Source organism: Anarhichas minor, unplaced genomic scaffold (assembly GCF_050575085.1).
Source record: "Anarhichas minor isolate MPS153535 unplaced genomic scaffold, ASM5057508v1 ptg000051l, whole genome shotgun sequence".
Taxonomy (NCBI): domain Eukaryota; kingdom Metazoa; phylum Chordata; class Actinopteri; order Perciformes; family Anarhichadidae; genus Anarhichas; species Anarhichas minor.
This window is the reverse complement of record NW_027466497.1, coordinates 7,081,227-7,103,927: the sequence shown is the minus strand read 5'-3', so window position 1 is coordinate 7,103,927 and position 22,701 is coordinate 7,081,227. Positions and strand designations below refer to the sequence as shown.

Here is a 22,701-nt window from a genome sequence, read left to right as displayed (position 1 = left end):
GTGCAGTGATCTGTTCACCGTCCAATTACAGTTAATTGGATAATAAATGTATCCAGCTTTTTGCAGTGGACGCTGTGTACGTGTACCAATTCAACAGAACGATTAGCCACATTGTTACCAGAATAGCATCGCAACCGTGCAAGACCCAGTCACAAAAATGTACAGGTGTGTCGTTGAGATTAAAAAAATGAAGGCGTAGTTTGAAGATGGGTGTGTTCAGAGCAATGGCTCCGGATGTAGGTGCGTAGCAATGGGGGGGAGGAGCCATCAGCATCATTTGTGGCTATTATCTTGCTGAACAAATCATTTAAGTATCATAAACCATGAATCACTGTGTTTGCCACAGAGCTTTCATTCCTCCAATAATCCAAAATCGGAAAAATCTGTTTTTTGTCGAGGGAGCCATCGCGATGATAACTTCTGGGGTTGGCCTACAAAAATACGTCATCCGAGGAGTAAGCAGCAAGCACCAAAGGTAAAGGGGGGCTTTTATTGTGCAGAATGCACAGGAAGTCCACTGTTTTACAGCCGCTCTTTTGACCATGAAATATATATACAGTATAAATACAGCTGAGTTCCCATCTGGCACATCCGATCACTAAAGTAGCATCGACAAGACAAGTGTAACCACGGCCTGAGAGACATCAGGACCTATTAGCTTGAAACAAGCTGAACGATGTAATGGAAGGAGTGCTTGACAGATTTGAATCTTGGAATTGCCCTTTTTGCAGTGTGACGATTTTGCAATGTAGTGTGTGTGTGTGTGTGTGTGTATTTAGTAAGGGAAATGTGTGTTTCGGTGCCTTGGCCTGCATTTTGTGCAAGCCTGAGGGGAGAAGTGGGGAGGAGGAGGAGGAGGAGGAGGGGGGGTAATTAAAGAGAGTGAATGGAGGAGGGAGTGTGTAACGGAGGGTAGTGACAGCGAGAGGAAGGAAATATGGAGTGTGTGTGTAGGTAGTGTTTAAGACGTGTGTGTGTGTGTGTGTGTGTGTGTGTGTGTGTGTGTGTGTGTGTGTGTGTGTGTGTGTGTGTGTGTGTGTGTGTGTGTTTCTCAATGTGTTTGTGTGTGGCTGACATTTGGCAAGCTCGCTGACTTGAGGATGATACACTGACTCGCACTGTTTACATCTCCTTACGTTCATGGACGCCCAGTCAAGGCCCCGGTTGGCTCACTTCCTGGCACGTATTTCATTCACACCCCGAGATTATTGTTCAAAAAACACAAACACACACACACACACACACACACACACACACACACACACACACCATCCCAAAACAGAAGCACACAGTACCTAAATGCACAACATCCTTGTAACTTATCTGTTAGGAACTAAAAAATGTATTCGCTTCCAAGCCTGATACTCGGCACACATGGCTTTGAGTAACACTGTCCATTATCCAGTGGTAGATGTCGGGCCTTTAAGGGATAAATGGCTGCTGGTCAAAGAGACTGTAGGCTCATAATGTCATCTCAATGGTCTGTTCCCATGGCAGACATTTTGACTTGCAGGAAAAGCACAGGTGGAACTAATGAAATGAACGATGGTTCAGTTCCATTGAAGCGTTCCAGTAAGTTGTGACGGTGAGCAGGAAAGGCCTGCTGTAGAACTGGGACATGTTAATTCATGCAGCCTTGATTAATCCCATCATTTACACCTGCGCCCGTCCTCCTGCTCGTGCCAATTTAACATTATACGCGGTGAGAGTTCTCACTTGGTAAAGTAACCAGAAAGCCCTCCTGTTCACTTCATGTTCATTAAATCTGTGTTCCTGGTCCAGAGTAAACACTACCATTAGAGCTGATTATCAATCCATACAAATACATATGATTGTGGTTGTATATGTATTATTGCAGTTGAAATATGCAGTTCAGATTTGTTTGGGTTTAATGAGGGACCGTGTTAACTGGTGCTTCTTAGCCGAGTGCATCCGAGGTTGCTTGACGGCAGCTGTTGAAAACACCAACAGAACCTGTAGGTGTTCTCTAAAAAGCACTAATATCCCAAATCAATTGTCCATTGTCATTGTTCTTTATGCTAATATACATTATTCAATATATATTAATATTGAACATGGTAGTTAAATGTTTATGCTTAGTTTCTCTGTTCTACTTTGTTGTCTTAAATATCCTTGTTTTTATATTGGTCTTGTTTATTTGTATATTCCATGTATGTACGTTGAGAGTATTGTGGAAACCGGAGTCTATGTGTGTACGCATACATGGCCAATAAAGCTGATTCTGATTCTGATTCTGATTCAACCTCGGACGCATTTGGCTGAAAGTCACCGGTTAACACGGTCACTCTGTAAACTCAAACACCTGTTGCTCTGAAAAATTTGCGATCCTGTCGAAACTTGAGTTCGCTGTCGAAATACCAATCCTGACACCTGAACATGCAACATTTTGATGCTGGTAACAGTTTTAACTCAATGCTTAAAGCTTGCTAACTCGTCGGGACGTCCGTTGCCAACATTTGTGATGTCGCGCGCTGGTCAAAGGGTCTATTAGTATTAGAACGGTTATAGACGCTGCCTTGTACTTGCATAAACAGATTGGACGTTACTCATCAGCAGCTGATGAATGAGACCCTGACGGTGAAGGAATGAAGCAACTGATTTCTTAAAAGATACGGAAAAATCATCAGTGGTGTGTCCGCTTGTTATGAAGCCAGGAGGCGAAGCATAGCTACAAAGGACGCACAGCAGGTCGCTGCCTGTAATAATGGTTTGCTGGCTGGACTGCTGATGGATTTCTACATGTGTCCGTGTGATGTGTGGGTGTAATTGCATGTTGTGTGTGTGTGTGTGTGTCCACAGTCACGCTCTGCTTTATGCCCTATGTTCAGTTACCAATGCCTTTGATATACCGATATGTATGCCTGCAGTGTATTTTTTGCTGTGTGTGTGTGTTCGTGTTTGTATGTATGTGTGTGTGTGTGAGCGTGTAGCCGCAGATTTATAGCCATGCCTCCATGCTCTCCGAATGATGTGGGACTGAGCCATGAATCAGCTCAGCCGGTAATGAATTCTGATGGCCAACAGGAGAGGAAGAGGAGGAGAGGGTATGAAGATGGAGGAGGGGAGGCATGGCAAGAGAAGATGAGAGAGCACAGGGGAAGATGAGAGGAGGCAGGAGAGTGAAGTCGAGGAGAAAGAAGAGAGGAGGTCATTAGGAAGAAAAGGTAAAGACGGGATGGAAAGAAAGAAGTAGAGACGGAGAGAGATGAGGAGAGGAAGGAAGCACGTTGTGGAGCTGCGGGTTCCTTGATTTATCACGAAAAAACACAATTCAGCCCTCACACTCGGGGTTCCATAAAGGAAGAAAATACCACAGCTCACTCTCTGCCTTCTACAAATTGCACTGTTGCCAGAGAAACCGCCATCCTTTAACTTACTTCCCCACATCTAAACACCAGAGATGGTAAAGTAAGCCTCGTATCTTAAATGGATCAGCTGCAGCTTCGTATTTGCTAGACTTGAGACGGCATTCAAAAACCTGAATGAGAAGTGTAGCTACACCAGCGCACAGAGTTGAATGAATGATTTTATCTACACATTGGTTTTCATTTCATTTCTATCTTGAATCAAAATGCATCGACAATCTGGTCAAAGCGAACTTGATTCATTGTAATGAATTGTCTCTTTATACTGTATCATGACTTTTGTCAACACACGGTACTGAATGGCTCAGTTAACCGATCTTGTATCTTATTATACATTATTTAATGTTGGTCCAAATCTGGTCTAACGTTGCCTGTTCTATGAAAACTGAAGTCACTAAACACTGAAGGCTGCAGCGCTTCTTTTTCACACTGACTGGCAGTTGTATCTAAATCCCTTTACCTGTAGAGGCTCCTCTAGCAGGAGTGTTTAAAGTAAAGCCCCCCGATCCAGTGAGATACCACCACATGCTACGCCACGTTTTGTTGAGTCTCTCACACAGAAATGTAGTTCATGAACGGCAAAATTGATTTGTAACAGCAGGAAAAGCCATGCCGTTAAATTTTACCATCGACATAAGGAACAAACATTTGTTATCTCTGCCAGGGGATCGTGTTTGGATTTGTGTGTGTGTTTGTGTGTGAGAGAGAGAGAGTGGGTCTGTTTGTCTGTCCACAGCAGATCTCACACACTGCTGGACCCATCTGCCTTCGTTTTTTGAGGACCTCTTGTTGTTGCGGTGATTCACAGTTTTTAATAAACTACTTTTATTGACTGTTTTGAGTGAATAGAGACTCCTAACTCCTCTTTACCGGCCGCCAGGGGCCTCAAGTGATCAGTTCAGTTTGGGATCTTGTGTCAGCTGTGGATGAAGATTTGTTCCTGTCCAGATGTGCACCTTTAGTTAGGCCTAGTAATCATTGAGAGAGCCAATGTCTGCCTTCAATGCAGTTGTGTAGTGGCAATACATGTACAGTGCTGGTTGAAGTTTACCCATGAAAACCCCAGCAGTGCATTGCTTCCCAGCTGCTGGCAGGAAGCAAAGGCAAAGTCTGTGGGATCTCAAACCGGAGAGATTTATTGATGCTGTGCCTTTTTCCATCATCAACCTCGCATTTACACGGTTATTGTCAAAAAACGCTTCAGGACGAAGTCACGCAGCTGAGACACGGGCCTGCACGGAGCTGATGCTGACCGTTCCATAGATTCATATGTGTGAGTTTATCTGTGGTGTGAGACGTGCCAGTGAAAGAAATGTTATGTCAAAAACGTAATTTGGGAATTGACAATGTAATTTAGTTGTATGGGAACATCATTTTCTGGAGACCAAGCTGGCAGTTCAGTTCCACTAGAAAGAGAAACTCTACACGGGAAATAATCCAGGCAGCCCTCGAAACATAACTGGAAAACAAATTGCTACAGTTGTGCATTTACAGCCCTTTTTATTTATGCATGTGATGAAGAAAATAGCAGCATCATATACCATCTGTGAAGTCCCCCACTACCACAGGTTACCAGAGACCAACCAAGAAATGTAAACCAAATAAAAAGGTGTAATGTCACAATGAATAAGAGAGCTTCACTTTCTCTCGAACTTTAGAAGCCGTTCTGACTAAAGGAGGCGGAGCGCAGTGAAGCTCATCCACATGGTTGCAGCACTCAGTGGGAGGAGGGAGCCGGGCTGTAGTGCCAGCAGGGGAGCAGCAAGTTACATGAAATAATATATATTAAAAAAGAAAAACCTACAGTAATATGAAACTCCTGGGTACCATAAGTAGAGGTAATTAATACGCAGGGGAGCGGCCACGCTCGCTCTGCCCTCGGAGCAGGAGGCTCTAAGCTCTCGAGGATGTGTACTGTACTCGCCTTTGTGGGAAAGCTGACCTAAATTGATGTTGATTGATCGTAGTGTCGACTCCCTACTGCTCCCTCCTCCCCCCCGCATCATCTACCGCCCGTCTAGAGAAATATCCCTGCCACTGCATTTCTACGTGTCTTCATCACATTGTGCTCTCTGGTTTCCTTCCATCCGGTTCCTCTTTTCCTTCCTATTTCTCCCTCTCTTTCTCTTCCCTTTACATCCATAAACCTCGTCCTTTCTGCCGAGGGGACTGTTGATGGTGGCCATTACTTATTTTTACCCCCACAAATCACAGTACGCACATGAGCTCGCACACACCACAACACATTACAGGAAACAGCAGAAAAGTATGGACCATGTGTTCCATGTTCCAGGCCGTGTTGGTGTTTTGAAAGCATTTAAATGTACGTGTGTTAGCAGTCTATTTACTTTCCCACTCGCAGATGTTTCAAACGCTCCAGGTCGAGTGCTTCCCCCTGCGTCTCAGACAGCAGAATACTGATTGATGATCAATCATGCATTAGCAGCCTTCACACAAGCACAGAAAAAAAGAAGAAGAAAAAATCCATCTCAGCAGCACTGCAACGTGCTAAATTCACAATATGCTCCAACATCTACCCCACAAGCAGCCGTGTGTCAGTGTTTCCTCTTCTCATCCGTCCGGAGGGTGTTTTTTCGACACACGACAACTTAATTTGAATGTAGATTCACTGCCACCACAGCTGCTGATCTCAGATTCTACATGCTGGTTTTGATGAAGGCCTATTAAGCATCCAGTCCAACAGTCCAAAATCCAACCAATACTCCAATTTTGAACTCCATCACCCCCCCCCGCCCACCCACCCACACACAAAGTGACTGCTGTTTGAAGTTATAGCATTTTAGAAATGAGGTCACACCAGCTTTGGAAACAGCACATTGCAGAGCCAAATTAATACATTTGCATAGAAATTGCAGAGATCAATCTGCTTGCCGTGGTAAATATGTAAAAACATTTCCCATCGAGTTCAGCTTTAGTGAGCTTTGGCAGGCTAATTTGCGGCGTTGAACATTAGCAAACCATGTTGACAGTGTCAGACTGTTCTAAACAAAATAAGCTATCATTGACTATTAGGGGTGTTACAACATCCACCGAACTCTGCTCTGCTGGAAACATAGTTTGCAGACAGTTATGAGAGTTATAAATACTTCCTTTGAATACATTTTGTGATTGAATATCACGAGTATGTTCCTGGCTAGCCTTGTCTCCAACACAATTATGTTTCCATGCAATTAAACTGCACTTAAATAACTTTTGAGGGAAACGGATATTCTCCCGGATAACAGTTGCAGTTTTAATGTAATTTAAAATCAAACAAAAATATTTTACGGCAGCACAACTAGGCTACGTGGTTAGGGTTAGTAAAACATTATGGTTTGGCTTAAAATAAGTATGTTTGTAACGGTATTTAGGTAACAAATGCAAGTTAAAGGAAGTCAGCGAAGACTTTTGGTATCACACGGGACTCTAACACCCGTCTGATGGGTGAATTCCACATTTAGTTGTTTCCTGTTGTGTACTTTCATCCAGTAGTTCTGTTTGCAGCAGCTCATCCAAGGCCTCATATTTCTGTACATCCTCTCTTTGCGAGATAGAAGAAAGGAAAACATCCACGTTGAGGTCAGTGGGCGATTACCGCCACCTCACTGTAAAGACAGATTCGGGCCGGTGGAAATCAGCATCTCTGCTGCACAAACAGGCTGCTGGGAGGAGGAAACTCTGTTCAATAGTTCTGCTCTTGTCACCACACGGACGGACACAAACGCTCTGCGGCACACGTGTTGACTTTAATCGATACAGAGAAGATAATCTTGTCCTCTGAAAAGATAAGACGACATAAAACAAGATGAGATTTTAATGATGCTGGTGGGAAAGTGGGTCACTGCAGCAGCACAATGTTGACGAAAGTATGACTTGGAACATTAATTAAGATTGGAGAAAAAGATAACAATCTTTATCATGCCAAAAATAGATTTTATTTAGAGAAAAAAGATTTCCTTTGACTCGCAGACCCATATGGAACAAATCAGTTTATTAATGATGAGGACAAGTTTACATTGTATAAAAACATACAAACATAACTATAGTTGAGTTTGCTGCATCCATGACCGGTAAGCGAACTAAAAGGCATTTCAAAACCAGGCTGACACACTTTTAATAAATGTTATCTGGACGATCTTAGTTGCAGCATTTACCATTTCTTCCGAATGAACATCCAACCACTGAAGGCTGAGGCTGTGCCAGCACCTTATCAGCTGCCTGGTTCTGTTTGGCAGCCTTAAAGCCTCAGCCTGCTTTACTCTCTCTCTGTATCTGAGGCTGATGTACTAACCGTACAGCCAAGGCCAACAGCATGACTAATGGCTGTTATTAAGGCATAACATGTATGATTCACAAGCAAGCTTTAGCTGTGCACCATTCCTCCTTTATTGCTTTTTCATCCACAGTGACTCAGACGCTGGAGATACAAAATCATCGGTGGAAACTTCATTTTTCTTTAAAATAATTTTACTTTCATTCATGTTTTCTACATTCGGCTTTCTGGGGTTTAATATTAAATATGAAATACTTGTGTTGTTTATATTCATCATAGTAACCTAAAATTGGCATTTGAGGAAGAAAATGTGGAGATTTGGGGCGCTGTTGGGCGCTATAATAAAATCAAGGCAGTGATTCAGCACATTAAACCCTCTATAGCTGTCATGTAGTAACTTACAGTCATCAGGGCCGCCAAGTGTACCTCTCCATTCAAGCTTTAGACATTTTCAATTGTGCAGTCGCAGGAATACACATATTCAAGTCATGTCTGTAATATTTGCAATATATTTATGCATATATATTCAAAAAAAGATGTTCAAACTGGACTCCTGGATGACAGCCCTGTGTTTTTTGACCCGTCCACCACCCTGACCTCTACCCTACGCCGACTTCCACAGACTCATTTAAAACCAGTTTATGATAATTCAAAATCAAACGTAATCTATGACAAAATTAGTTTCCCTCAAAACCTAATTGACAGTGCAGTTTCGCTGGATGGGAATGCATATTTTTGACAGGACTGGGGGGCTACAGCTTACCTTTCACTGTGAAACGCTGTGTTGTGAAATGAAAAACCAATAAATCTTGAAGAGCTTCCACTCGTCTTGGTAGGTTTTGCACAAGATGTTGATCCCTGGCAGAAGGGACTTTCTCCATCTCAGCTACGACAGCATCAGTGAGATTGGCCACTGATGTTGGGCAGTAAAGCCTGGCCCACTGTCATCCTTAAGGTGTTGGATGGGGTGTGTTGGTTGGGGCCAGTGAAGTTCATCTTCACCAAACAGGGGAAATAATTGATCTATGGAGCTCACTTGTACACAGGAGCGGAATCGGGTTGAAACTGGAACGCCGTCTCCACACTGTTGCTAAAACACACATACAAATAATACGTTCGAGTTCACGTAATTGGAGCTGGGGGAGCCTGGTCCAAACCATGAAACAGCGCCACACATTGTGTGTTTTATTAATGGACCTTGTTGTTACATTGCTTTCTTAATTGAGCCTGTAGGGTAACAGATATATGTTCAACCCGTTGGGGTGTTAATGTTTCACCAAAGAGCACCAGGGCTTGCATGCCTTCAGCCAGTAATGCAGAGTGATGTTTTTGACCACCAGTCTGTTTCTTCAGTGATACTCAGGTATGTTGTGCTGAATGAGAGAAGAATCCATAAAGTGCATATTGTGCTGCACTTGATGCAATACCCAACCTCCTGACAACCCAAAACCAAACTCTTTAAACAGTCTGCCTCAATCTAAGAATGAATTCAGCAACCTCAAGGCGTGTGCTGAAGAAATCCATTCATCCATTTTCCTCAGCAGCAGTAAACTGACCAGCAAAGAACTTCTGGCAATTGCTGCAGTTCATGTTTTCTTTTTGTCCTCTCTACCCCGATGTGCAATCAAATGCTTCAGTTGCACCAATGCATTGCATGAAGTGTGAGCTAGAGGCCTGCAACTACTTAGCTTCTGTGGAAACTTGGACCAGTTTTGAGTGGTTATGTACTTATATGATATATGCTATATATATATGATATATACACATGTTTGTTATACATGGATCTCTGCTTACAGAGCAAACATATTTACTCCAATAACAGTATTGTATTGAGCATGCTTTTTATTATTATGTATGAATACAACTATACTATAAATATTATTATTATTAAAAACAATAATTATAATAACTATTTTATATATATATTTTGTTTTGTTTTTAATTCACTAGTATTTGATGAGTACTCTGGATCGGCTGATACGCAACTTCAGGTTTTGGAAACTGTATCAGGAAGGAAAAATGGTGCTGCAACATGTCAAACACATGTTCTTTGTCTCCACGGAGCCATTAATGAGTTCATGATATTCTAATTCACTTCCTCCTCTACAGGGAGAAAGCGAAGCCAATGTAATGCTTGAATGGAGTATTTCTTAATGGCCACCGAGAAGGAAGTGCACTGCACACCTTTCTTGACCACATTCTCTTTCTGCATTAGAGGCTTTTACATCCTTCAAACAGGTCAAGCCTGCACGATGGAAAATGATATTTCCTCCTTTTTTCTGTGCACTGGTTCAATTATTCTCAAAGGAAATGTTCCTTTGTACCGGCTTGTTTTGGTGTATTTCTAAATCTGGAAACGTGAAACAGAATCAGAATAAAAGAAGATCATGTGGAGTGAAAACGTTTTTCTTTTATTAACAAAAGTACAATTATTATAAAAGAGGTCATCATAATAGAAAATAACTGAAGCACAGAGCAAACGAGAACTGAGCAGCACAAACCGACCTGCCAACGTCAGCCATGGGGGAGATGGCTGATGAGGACATTCAGACACACACGGGGACGGATCAAGAACCCAATACAATATAATAACAAAACAACAGTATCAAAAACACTGCTTTTCAATAAATGATGATGAAATTCTAACTGCAAGCCTCTGCCCCCCCCCCCCCCCCCCCCTCCCCTGTGATACACATGGAACGTGATGTTCCCAGGAACACCATGTCCTGTGGTTCAGTGTGTGGCCACCACGGTGCCTAAAACAACTTGCAATAAACTGAGTTCCTTGTTTCGGTGCTTCTAATCACTGCAGCTTCTTTAGAACACCACGGGATCGCCACAGGGAGGATTGAGATAAAAGACTGCACCGCCATTATTACTGTATAACCCAACCTGTGCTGCAGGTGAATGTCTTCGATTTTCACCTTCTATATATTACACATTAGCAATGAGCACTCCTGCTTCTGTTATTCCGTCCATTTGTTAATGTCACATGGCTCTTTCTGAAGCTGTCATTTATTTCCACGATCCCTTGCAATTCCTTTTCCCTGCCAGAATTGCACAGGAGTCAGGTTTTTCTGTTGCTGCAGGGATCCCAACCTCCCTCTCAACTGCTTTAATAGACCGTAATGCTGTCTGGCTCTAACTGTGTTATCATCTCTATATTACTCCCATATAACACAACAGACAAACGCTGAAAACAATAATAGTAAAAAGAAAAAGTTCACACTTTTTATGGAGGCTGATGAAGAGTGTTCCAGGAAACTCATCGATCACTAACTGAGAAGAGCTTATTGAGGAGAGTACACACACAAAGGAATTTAGGCTACAACGCTCAACACATGGAAAGCATTGAACATATAACACTAATGGTATGTGAAAGTGTCATTTTATTTTCTGTTAAAGATGCAACTGGGACTATTCTGCACTCATTAACTAATAATGCAAAACGATCAGGGCAACATGTGAACAATCACATGACAAAACATTCAAACTCGTAACTAAATACTTTCTTTTCTCATGGCGCTAACCTTCTTCCATATCAAGTCATATCGTCCTGTTGAACACTGAGATTGGCGCGTTAATATTTGGTTAAACTTCTTGTCGATGTGCAACCATTCTAATGTTTTGACACTCACTACTCGGTTCTTGGTACATTGAGCAATTTCTGTCAAAGTCGAGTGTTTTCTTTCAACTGTGCAAAAGGTTTAAGAGCCAAACGATTTCACACAGTGGAAAAAACACGACACAAGATAAGGGATTCAGAGACAAAGAGCTTCTTTGAGGCCGCTGTCGGACAAGCTGTTCAGAAGAAATATCTCGCAATGAACTCGACAGCTCTGTCATGCGTCTGTAAATATTGCATTTGGATGGTGTTGCTTGTTAGTGTGGTTTTCCAGCCACTGATTTGTTCCTGACACTTAACGTGCCATGTGCTGTCATTACATGAGCCTTGTGCTGTCATAGTCTGTGTACGGATGAAGTAGGTTTTTACCAACCATGAGGCCACATTGTGTGCATGTAATATGCACATAAGTAACATTGTTTAACCATTTGCTATTCATTTTCAATTCCTTGACTCAGATCGTCAGTCCTACATTGGCACTTTCAGCTTTAATATATAATATATACTGTATATAATATTTGATACACTGTCTGCTCCTTCAATGTTGATTCATGTTCTCTATTGTTAGGTTAGATTAGATAACTACAGTCCTGATCAAACCTCCAGTCTGAATTTTTCCAATTTCTTTTGTAAATCAGCCAGTTAATCCCCCAAGTAACACCCGTCAAACAGTGAGTGGGAAGGAAAGCGCTTTGATGCCTTTATCAGAGACATTATCAGAATACCTGCTGCAGGACGGTATCTGTATCCTCTTCAGTTACTTACACATACACAGGAATCCTCTCTAGAGCTTAACATCATGTACACAATGTTATCCAACTGCTGTGATATTCAATCTGACTGTGAACGAAAACCCAAAACAGCTCTTCATTCTCTCCACAACTTCGGTCGAGGTGCCCTCAAGCGAGATGTGCAACTCAGAGCTTGTTATAGTGAATAGGTGCTTGTGCCTCCTTTGGGCTACTGTAGCTGCTGATATGATATGTTCTGGTGAGGTATCCCACTTAAAGTAACCCAACAACAGCCGGAGTTCTTGTTTTTGCCGACCTCCATTGATTGAAGTTCCTACCTTGCTAAAGGGATGCACACGTGCGGCCAAAATCAGATTTCCACATCATGTCCGCTGTAAAATCCAACTACTTAAAAGAAAAACATTCTTATTTTTCCTCATCTGTACACAAGCAACAAGGCACAACAGTTTAAAACTTTAAATAGTAACTTAATGAGATAACGTATTGTCTAAATAAAGATTTAAAAAATCTTATAAACTTTAACATTTTAAGTGTGTGAGATATTCAATTGTATATTCATTTGACATCTAGAGCTACGCATCCCAGAGATCATCCAGAAATCAAACAGCATTGTTGGCACTGGGTCATCGTAGAGATTGATTTAAAGCTAGGGTGGCAGCTGTGAGTACTAACAACAGCAATGTTCGTTGAGTATTTGAATAGTGAACATGCTCGGGGAGTAGCAGGGTACGGGTCAGTGTTTGGAGCTCGTGCTGCTAGCTACTGTCATTGGAAGACAGCTGGTAACCCTGGGCTGGGTTATTGGTTTGGATACCTCGATATCTAGCTTACTCTGGCTGGTTTTATCCAATGTAGCCGACCCCAGCGTTATGTAGCATTGCAGCAACTGATGATACAGTTGCAAACATTGATATATATTTGAAAAGTGACAGATTGCACTTAAATATGAAGAATGCTCATACTGCAATTATCAAAATGTAATTAATACTGCTGACGGACAAAAGGTAACAGCTGTGCAATCAGCAGTTAATGTTCACTGACTCTTTGTTATATTGTACATTTTTAATTCAAATATTCAAAAAGAGGCAAAGCTTTTAACATTTACATTCTAGTGTAATGGCCTGAAAGCATGTGCAGTTGTGTCTTCATTATAAGCAACCAGCAGAGGAAAGTATCAAGATAAGAATCATAATTTCCCGACAAGAGCAGAACAGCGGCTAATGTGTCGCTAAAATGTCTTCACTGTGATGTTATTAACCGTGCATCTGAAACTCAGTCAGAATATTTGGACTTGGCCATTATGTCAAATTATGCACAGATTGCTTTCCATTGCCAGGAACCATTATATACCGTCGCACGCAGAGTCTCCGTGTTCAGATTCAGAACTACTGCTTGTCCTTTTTGGTCTCTGTTGCACACAAACACACTTCCTCACACGCTCTCCTCTCTCTCCGTCTCACTCTCATACATATGCAGGTCTCATTCTGTACCCTGTTGCTCTCCCTTACAAACACACTCTGCAGCTGCCCTCCCACTGCAGCAGGATCTACCATCCTCTATCTAATCCTCTCCTTCTCTCTCGTTCCCTTGCTTCATCTATCCCTTCTGTCACCTGCAGGTCTTTCTCTGCTTCTTTATTCTGCTTGAACTCACCGTTTATCCTCGGTGGTCCTGCTCATGCCTGTTCCTCTGGGTCCATCCACACGCTGGCATGGAATGACTGAGACCTCAGTCTGTGCTGGACTGTGGAAAAAAGCTAAATTTGTTCGAGATGAAAACCACTCTTCTGGACTTCCTGTCTCGAAGGAAATGACCTGACCTGCATACTGTGCCCACCCCCCCCCCCCCCCCCCCCCCCTTCTACTTTTTTAGCCTGAAACACTTGCTGTGTTGGAATTCTTTTCCACACACTATTACTGTATATTGGTTAAAAGTAAAACAAAAATCAAAGTATGCTTTGTGCAGTATATTCAAATTCAAATCAAACCTTGACCCAAATTCTACCAGATTAGACTTGTATTTCCTACACTATTACATAACATTCAGTAGAGATGCACCGATCGAACGCAACCAATCAACGTTTTCCAGCTGATTGGCTATGACCGGTGACGGGCCGGTTACTCACATATTATTTTTTGAGTCACATTTACAGACCCGTGTCGCAGTTGGAACACAGCGGCAGACGTGTAACACACACGCACACTAAATACGTCAAAGGAATGTACGTTTGTTAATTTGCAATTTGTTACAACTGCAAGTCAAGAATAAGCCGTGGAGAAACAACCTAAAGACATTTAGAGGAACTAACTGAATCAAAGACTTTTCGTATTGTAACTGACCGGCTTGTCTGCCCACAACAAAGAGCTAACCAGCTTACATTATGACGTATTCAAGCTCTACTCAGTAAAAACATAAAATAGAAAAATAAACGGTGATAATTTCCTCTCTAATAGCTAACACTAGCGTTAGCTCTAAGCAGCTTGTAATATATAATTACCTACTAACGCCACAATTTCTTTTTTTTAATCAAAGCAAGTATTTGAATAGAAATGCAACAATTTATGAATTTGAATTGTGTATTTACTTGAAAATAACAACATAAGAAGATAACATTTAGAAGTTTACACTGACTGTGATGGTTGAAACTATTTTCCGGGTAGACTCCACGACGTTGTTGGTAAAACAGTAAGTCTAGATCTTTGCTGTCAATTATAGCTTCTAGGAAGAAAATTGGCTTTTGTTACTATTCAAACATGTTATTAATATTTAAATACTGAGCACAAACAAATCGTGTCAAATAAAAGCAGCTATGCTCCTCTTCAGGCTTCAAACCCATCTGGTATTTACAATATCATCAATGTATGTATTAATCCGCAAGATCCTCATTTAGATTTAGACGACATCTTCATTGATAAACAGTCATCGCTCCGGAGCTTTTGCTCTGCACTGACTAATCCTTATCTGTTAACTCTTGTTGTCGTCCTTTTTAATCCTAAATGTCAGCAGGATTTAATCATTAGGAATCTAAATGGTACTAAGTTTGAAAACTAACAGGAAGTGTGAGTCAGGAACAATACATACAGGGACGAGTAGGTGCATTGTTTGTCATCTATTTACATTGTTTGCTGGAGAACAAGTGCTTCATAGCTTGAGATAACACTTACAGAAAAGAGAAATAGGTGTGCCTGTTTGAAACTTGTTTTTTGGTTACAGAAGAAGTTTGACAGTAGAATGATGACACAATTTTTCATAATCATCTCTCTCTCTCCTCTCCAGGGTCTCCTGTCCTTATCAGGTGAAGCACTGTGAGCCACCGACCTCCCCTTCTCTCCTCCCTCCCTTCTGCCCCAAAGACGTCACCCACTACCCCAAAACCCCACCTGGCCTCACCTGCCGAACCCCATCGGACAGCTGCCACTGGCCCTCCCCTTACCCCATGGTGGCCCCAAGGCCCGCCCTCTCACTGCTGTTGGCTGTCCTGGCCTGCACGGGGCCCGTGCGCCCCTCGCCCCCCCTACTGCTGCGGCCCCGGGAGAGAGAGAGGGACTCGGGTGGGGTCAACATCGCTGTGGTCCACTCGGGCTCCTCCCTGCTCCCGGAGACGGCGGTGGTGGGAGGCACGGGGGTCGGCGAGCCGGGGAAGGGGCAGGGGCAGGGGCCCGGTCCGGGAAACGGTCCAGGAGGAGGAAGGGGAGTAACGGATACAGCCTCGTTCGAAGGAGTAGCTGCGATGGCCTCGTTTTCCTCCTCCTTCTCATCATCCCTGTCCCTGGCGGCACTCGTAGGGGAGACGGTGATGACGCCGTCGGGTCAGGCCAACGTCATCTACCTGGCTGTGAATGAGAGCAGCCCGGGCACGCTGCTGCTGCAGCTGTGTGAGCTGCTGGCCACCACACCACTTCAGGTAAACACGGCATACAATTCACCTGGCACACAAGTCTTCCACGACTTTCTAGCTGACAAATACATTTAGGCTATCAGCTTATTGCTGCCATGGTTTACTTGCTTGTTGCAAACCCTCCCTTCATTCAGTCATGTTCATGTTCATTGTGCATGTTCATCTTTTCACCGATTCACTCATTCATTCATAGTATAACACTTGTGGATGGGAGTCTGCACCTCAACTCTTGAGAGCTGCTTGTGATCATACTGATGGAGGTAATAAAACGCACCACATGCGATACTCTTGAGTCGCTCATTCATATATTCATTCATTCTTCTGTGGAAATGTATCTATGTATCTAATCTGTGTCTATCTGTCAGTTTGTTTTCATGTCAGAACAGCGGAAAGGTGTTGTTATGAACATCCTCGATCAAGTATTTGCTTATCAGATGCTACCCTGTTAGAATGGAGCTGTCAGCTACACTTACATTCAATTTGTTCCCCTGAATCGCGACTAGAAAACAAGCGTTAAGTCATCAAGCCAGCCTCAAATCACTATTGCTCCTCATATCATTACGGAAAGTAATGGCAATTTCCTGACCCTCATGCGTTTATCCTGAATTCATTACCGCTTTCTTGAACGGTAATCACAACAAAACCCCGGTTACCAGAAGATTCATCCAAACATGGCTTGTTTGCCACATCTGTTAGTAGGCCCTGTAGGAGCGGGGGTGTCCTATGAGCCATCAGCTTATCTGTGTTTTTTGTGGTGTGAAGCAGCTTAAGTTGTGCAGGTGCAACACACGCTGCCCTCCTGACAGGACGCCAGTCCACTGCGGGGACATATACGTCTGATCTTATCTCTGTGAACATTGATTGCCAATCAGAGCAGCACAGACGTCCCATTGTTTAAAAGCCTAAAACAGTTTCATTACTTCAATAAACCTGTTAAAGAAATAATCTGTTTCAGTCTAGATCTGTGTTAGCAGGGTAACGTCTTAGTATAGCGGAGTATCAGATGTTGAATCCTGTGGAAAGTTGGTGAAGGTAAACATTTTTCTAATTCTTTCACCCTCTAATTTCTTCTCAAAGCTTGCTGCATAAGAATAAAAGAAGTGCCAGCTGTGTGACGAGAAGCTCAGGAGATTCTTCTCAATGAGGCTGATGTAATGCCTTTTGTTTGATGTGCTTTGTTTCATTGTCAAACCTTTTTTCTCACTTTCAGGGTTTGGTGTTTGAGGAAGAGAGACCGCCGCCTCCGAACCGCGCCCCTCTGGCCCCCATGCTGGAGTTCGTCTCCGCCCAGACTGGGGTTCCTGTGGTTGCCGTAGGGGGAGGGGCCAGCCTGGGACGAGAGCCACAGGTATAAATGGATCACTTAACGTTGCATCATCGACCTTGTTAATTGGGACTAAAGCTGGGTCTGTGGCTTAAAAGATGAAACAAGAAATAGGAAATAATGAGCGAAGTGACTGAAGAACCACCTCTTAACCTCCACTGATCTTTCTGAGGTGATAAATCTTTATTTCAAAGATAGAATTATGATTATTGCTTCAGTGGAGTCGAAGGATGAGTTTACACGTCTCCCTTGAAGTTGGGGTCAAAAATAATTGTAAAATACAACCATGGATAAAAAATTTAACTTATTATTATTATTATTATTATTATGATTGCTGTCGAGAATTTCAACAAAAATAACAGCAAACAAAGCTTTAATTATGTTATATCGGTAAATTATTGTCAACACAATCTGTTGAAGTGGGTGGAAGCCGTGAGTTCTGCCGTTGTTCCGTGGATGAAGCGTTTCTTAATGGACCTCATGGGGATTACATTATTGACATAGCAAGTCATTTTTTAATTTGTGATTAATATTTAATTTTAATTATAAATAATTCAGCAAAACACATCAGATATTTTTGGCACCTTGGGAGCGGCAGAACAAGATGTAAACCAAACTTTAATATATTATGACCTTATCTAGTTATAGATATTGGAAACTTGTTTGCCACCAGTTACTTATTTAAACATTCATTTCTAGTTGCACTTTTGGCCTCCTATTGAATCCAAATATTGACTCTCCTTTTAACTCTCTTTTGGTCTCAACTAACTCCTGGATGCTCCACTGTGTTCGCCTACTAGTCGCCTACTTTGACTCTCTGCTGTTTGGTGCAGGTCAGGAAGCAAACGATAGGATTATTAGAGCTTTATCTCAGAAAACATCTGCCTGCTGCAGCTGTAAACGGGTTTAATGAAAGTGTCGACACTCAACCAGGACGTTGTAGCTGTAAAACCAAGACTATGAGGTTTAAGATGCTACAACGCTGATTGGAGCTCCAGGGTTGGCTGATAATCTCTGTGGGTTCATCACTATGAGCAACTCCTTTCACACTACAGATAGTCATTTGTTTAATTTTCAATATACAGCGGAATAGAGCAACTTTAAGAGCAGCGTGGGACCTGAGGTGCTAGCATTAGAAAACATGCAGAAGTTATTGCCTCACTTCTTTACACCTCATTAGGTTCTCATCATAGCAAGAGCTGGCACAGACTTGAAGCAAGACTACTTTATTTCTTCACAGAAATAAACATTTCAGCTCTGGATGTGACAATTGCTTCAGGCCTGTGAGAAATATTGATGTGTAACCGTCACCATCACTAACAGACGGCAGTGCCTCATAGCGTAGTTCCACTCAGACTGACGTCCCTGGGAGGACACAGTTATTTTGTAAATGCTAAACATTTTAGAAAACCTGCTGCTCCGGCCTCATCGCTAAGCACTAATGTGGGAGATGAAAATGTAATGTTTGTCAAAATTGCTCTAGTTCTGCTGCTACCGCTCTGCATTACTGAGCAGAAGACATTCGTTGGTAATTTCACATTTTATTGTGTACACTGCAGTAGTCCAGTGTACAACTGAGACAACTTGTATTAGCAATTGCAATACATATATATTCCTTCTTTTTGTAAGTTTCAAAATTCACGATCCAGTTATGATGAATGCTGAGTCACCTTGTTTCAAATGAAGCTTTCTTATCCGTCGGTACAGACTAATGAACGTCAGCTCTCCAGCTGGCTAATCTGTGTGGGAATATTGTGCTCACAGACATTAGCAAGAAGTAGATCAAGCTAACAAAGAGGTTCAACATGACAGATGTGCTACCTAATAAATAGGCCAATTTGTTTCAAGTGGATCTTTTTGACAGCATGATGTGGTTATTGTGATTCCTACATAACTGCAACTTCAGCTACTGTGACATCTGATGTAAGACGCTGAGCTCGATACTGAACCGTCAGCATCTGAAAATAATCATTATCAAAAGCAGCTGCCATTAAGGCGCGAGGTGAGTGCGCTTTGAAGTCGCGCGAGGCGCAGATCTACTTTTGCTCCTGTTAGACTCAATCAAGTCCCTTTGATTAGCTTTATACATCTCTGCAGGCTCCTGCCGCTGCATGTTAACACTAATGCTAGACTTTTACTGAGCCTAATATCTTATTTACCTTTAATATCTTGCTTCAAGAGTTTACCAGCAAACTTTTGGTTCCATAATGCTGTAAAAACACTGGAACCTCCATATCCAACAATTCCAAGTGTTCACAAGTGCTACTAGAAAAAGCAAACAAGGCTCCATGTGCTTTTGTTAAATATGTACATATATTGTGTCATCGCTGACCAGCATAGGCTGTGTTTTAGAAGTGGACATAGTCAATGTGGCCTCACCCATTGGTCTGTGGACTGCTTCTTTGAAGCCTCAAATTCGGCATTTTGGCCGTCTCCGTCTTGGTTTTTTGCAACCAGAAGTGGCACAAGAAGTGCAACCGAACAACATTTTAAGCACGTACACATTTTACAACTAACTTCCATGAAGTGAAAACACACAGTGAAAGGGTGAAAGTTATAAGACAAAAACACAGACAACTTCCAGACCAGACAACGCCAGGGTAGCAACCTGTCAATCAGCGTGTAGCCCCGCCCTAAAGCATCCCCTGCTTTATGGTCTGTTTGACTCTAAATGGACCATAATGTACTAAATGAACATCATGCTGTATTGAAGAAGACTTGAAACTAGAGATTGAGACCATAAACTCATGTTTACAATGTTTACTGAGGTAATAAATCAAGAGAGAAGTAGAGTCATTTTCTCTGATTGCCGTTAGAAAGAATGCAGGTTTAAGGCACTTCAGCGTTGGCTTCACTCTTCAGAACTCTTGCAGCCTGCTTCCCAATTGAGCTGAGGAGCATAATTGAATGTTTTACTCCAAGATCTGGTTACTGCAAACCATTTATTTTGGGTGACATTTGAAAAGAGATGTACAAATAAAGTGATTTTGATGACACAACAATTTAAATACACATTATGTGTTCAAGGCCTGCCGGAGATTTGAAAATATGTTGATATCAGTTTTTACAAAGTCTTGCTAAGAACTATGATGTCATGCATTTCAATCCACTGGTGGGTTTTGGGGTTTGGATGATGTTACAAACGGAATGTGCTCGTAAGCTACTTGCCAGCTTGACAAAAAGAAAGTCAGAAAGAATACGGACGACATTTTTCATTCATTCAGTCATGATGGCAGTTATGCTCCTTGAAGTCTACCTAACCGGCTCATATACAAAGCTGCAGGCTAGTTTGAACTAGGAAGCACAGCTAGGCTAACTTAGGTTGCCAGTTGCAAGCAAAATACATGGATCTAGCTCCTCTCTTTCCTCGTGCACTGTGTTCAACCCAAATGCTGCTTAGCTGGAAAAGCCACGGTTCGGTGACCCTGCCTATTGGGCTTCAAAACAACAAACGCGCAGCTTTGCCCCCAGAGTAGCGCTGCATTTGAGAAATGTTTGTCTAACTGAACTCTAATCAGTTCTTAATTGCCTTAGGGACGCTGAGTCAGGCATTTTTTCCCCCTCGATACACGCCAAGAATCAATCAACCTTGTGTCAACAGTGCTCTGGAAAACTGTGACTTGGGACACAACGTCAGTCATTCATTGTTTCTGGTGAGTGCTCACATGACAAGTGTGCAAGTAGAGTATTTAAGCTCCGGCGTCTGCACCAACATGTTTTATATTTCACACTATACACCCTCGCCACTCACTCCCAGCACGCTCCCTGTGCTCTCCCCTCTGAGCTGGGTCCAGACAAGCACACAAGCTTACAACATGAATCAAGCTGACACTGGTTTGATATTTGACCGAGTTCAGAGCAGCGTAACCCCGAGGTGAGCCCTGTCGACACGGGGAGGCGCTGAGACTCCCTGACGTCTCCCCTTTGATCATCTACATGTACACAAAGACGCACAAAGAGACTGATTCATTTAAACACATGCTCGACTGCCTCTTTGTTTTGTGTTCAGGAAGAGCAAAAATAAAGTTGTTACCAACACGGCTGTAAACTTTGGACCATCCAACTCCTAACCTATACGGATTCTACCTTTGTTCTAGTTTCAAGGATAATACAAAAGAGAAAAGAAAGACTAAATGAATCCGTCTCTCGACCAGTGAGTGGCTCATCTGTCCACATCAAATGTGACTGGAGCAAGAGGAAGGCTATCACTGTCTCTTTCATTGGCACTGAAAGCCTTATTCAGAAGTCAAGGACTTTTCTTTTGACAGACAGGCAGAGTTATTCCTCCTGGTGTTTAGTCAGTCAGCCAGCCACCAGGCAAAGAACGGAGCGGAGCTGGATGAGAACGGCTAGACTGCTACTGTATGCACACACACTCTTACATAACTGGGAGTATGAGAGACTGCATTATGTTCATGACAGTTTGGCACTGTGCATTTTGCAGTGAATGCCGATGTCAGTGGGCTACATTTTGATAGAATTGGTAGCGTGTCTGCTTGTACGTGAGGTAAAACACTGAAGTAGCAGCCTGTCGCCCTTTATTACAACGTTGTCACAGAGACTTCACCCAGTGAAACACTTCCAACAGCTCTACTCAAAATATTAGGCCTGAAAGGCCGATGTCAGTGTAGTGAAAATATATGCATCATTTTAAATCATCCCTCAGTCGTGAAATGTGACCATTGTCACATTAAATATAAATTCATAAAAACGTTGTTAAAGCCACTATCAGTGTGAGCTATGAGGTCACACTGCAATATTAGCTCACACAGCTCAAGATCATATTACTGCATTGCATAATCCTCACCTCGAATGTTTTCAGAAACATATTTTAGCTACTGTCACCGGATCACAAACGTTCTCATTTTAAAGCCAAATGTTCTCATGGATTCATCAGGTCTCTCTCTCTCTCTCACTGCCTTCAGGAAAGTGGCTCCATCTACCTCCAGTTCACCTGCTCCACCTCCCTCCAGCTCGAGGTGATCTTCGAGGTGCTCGAGGAGTACGACTGGACCTCCTTCTCTGTAGTGACCACCCGTCACCACGGCTATGAGGACTTCCTGGCCATGGTGGAGGGTATGACGGACGGTTCATTCATCGGCTGGGAAAAGAAGAGTGTGGTGATTCTCAACGTGACGGATGACCCCGGAGGGGCCCGAGCCAAACGGATGCTCAAAGACTACGAAGCCCAGGTGAGTCAGACCTTAACGTTCCCCTAATATATATATATATATATATATATATATATATATATACATATATACATATATACATATATATATATATATATACATATATATACATATATATACATATATATACACAATATTAACCTGAGGAATTTACAACACCCGTCTCATCATGTTGAGCTGTCTAACTTCTTCTTGTGTACCCCGGGGCTCAGCTAACCAACGTCAGTAAAGACTCCACACGCATTAAAGAC

General features: G+C 42.5%; 1 protein-coding gene across 1 annotated transcript in view; it reads left to right on the top strand.

Moving 5' to 3' along the window:
* The first annotated feature begins 410 nt into the window (after window positions 1–410).
* The window catches only part of grin2da (glutamate receptor, ionotropic, N-methyl D-aspartate 2D, a), a 116,932-nt gene continuing 94,641 nt past the window's right edge, over window positions 411–22,701 (top strand). The window contains 4 exon segments of the mRNA XM_076112746.1: window positions 411–475; window positions 15,313–15,940; window positions 17,145–17,282; window positions 22,184–22,450. Coding sequence (XP_075968861.1) covers window positions 411–475; window positions 15,313–15,940; window positions 17,145–17,282; window positions 22,184–22,450 — 1,098 coding nt within the window.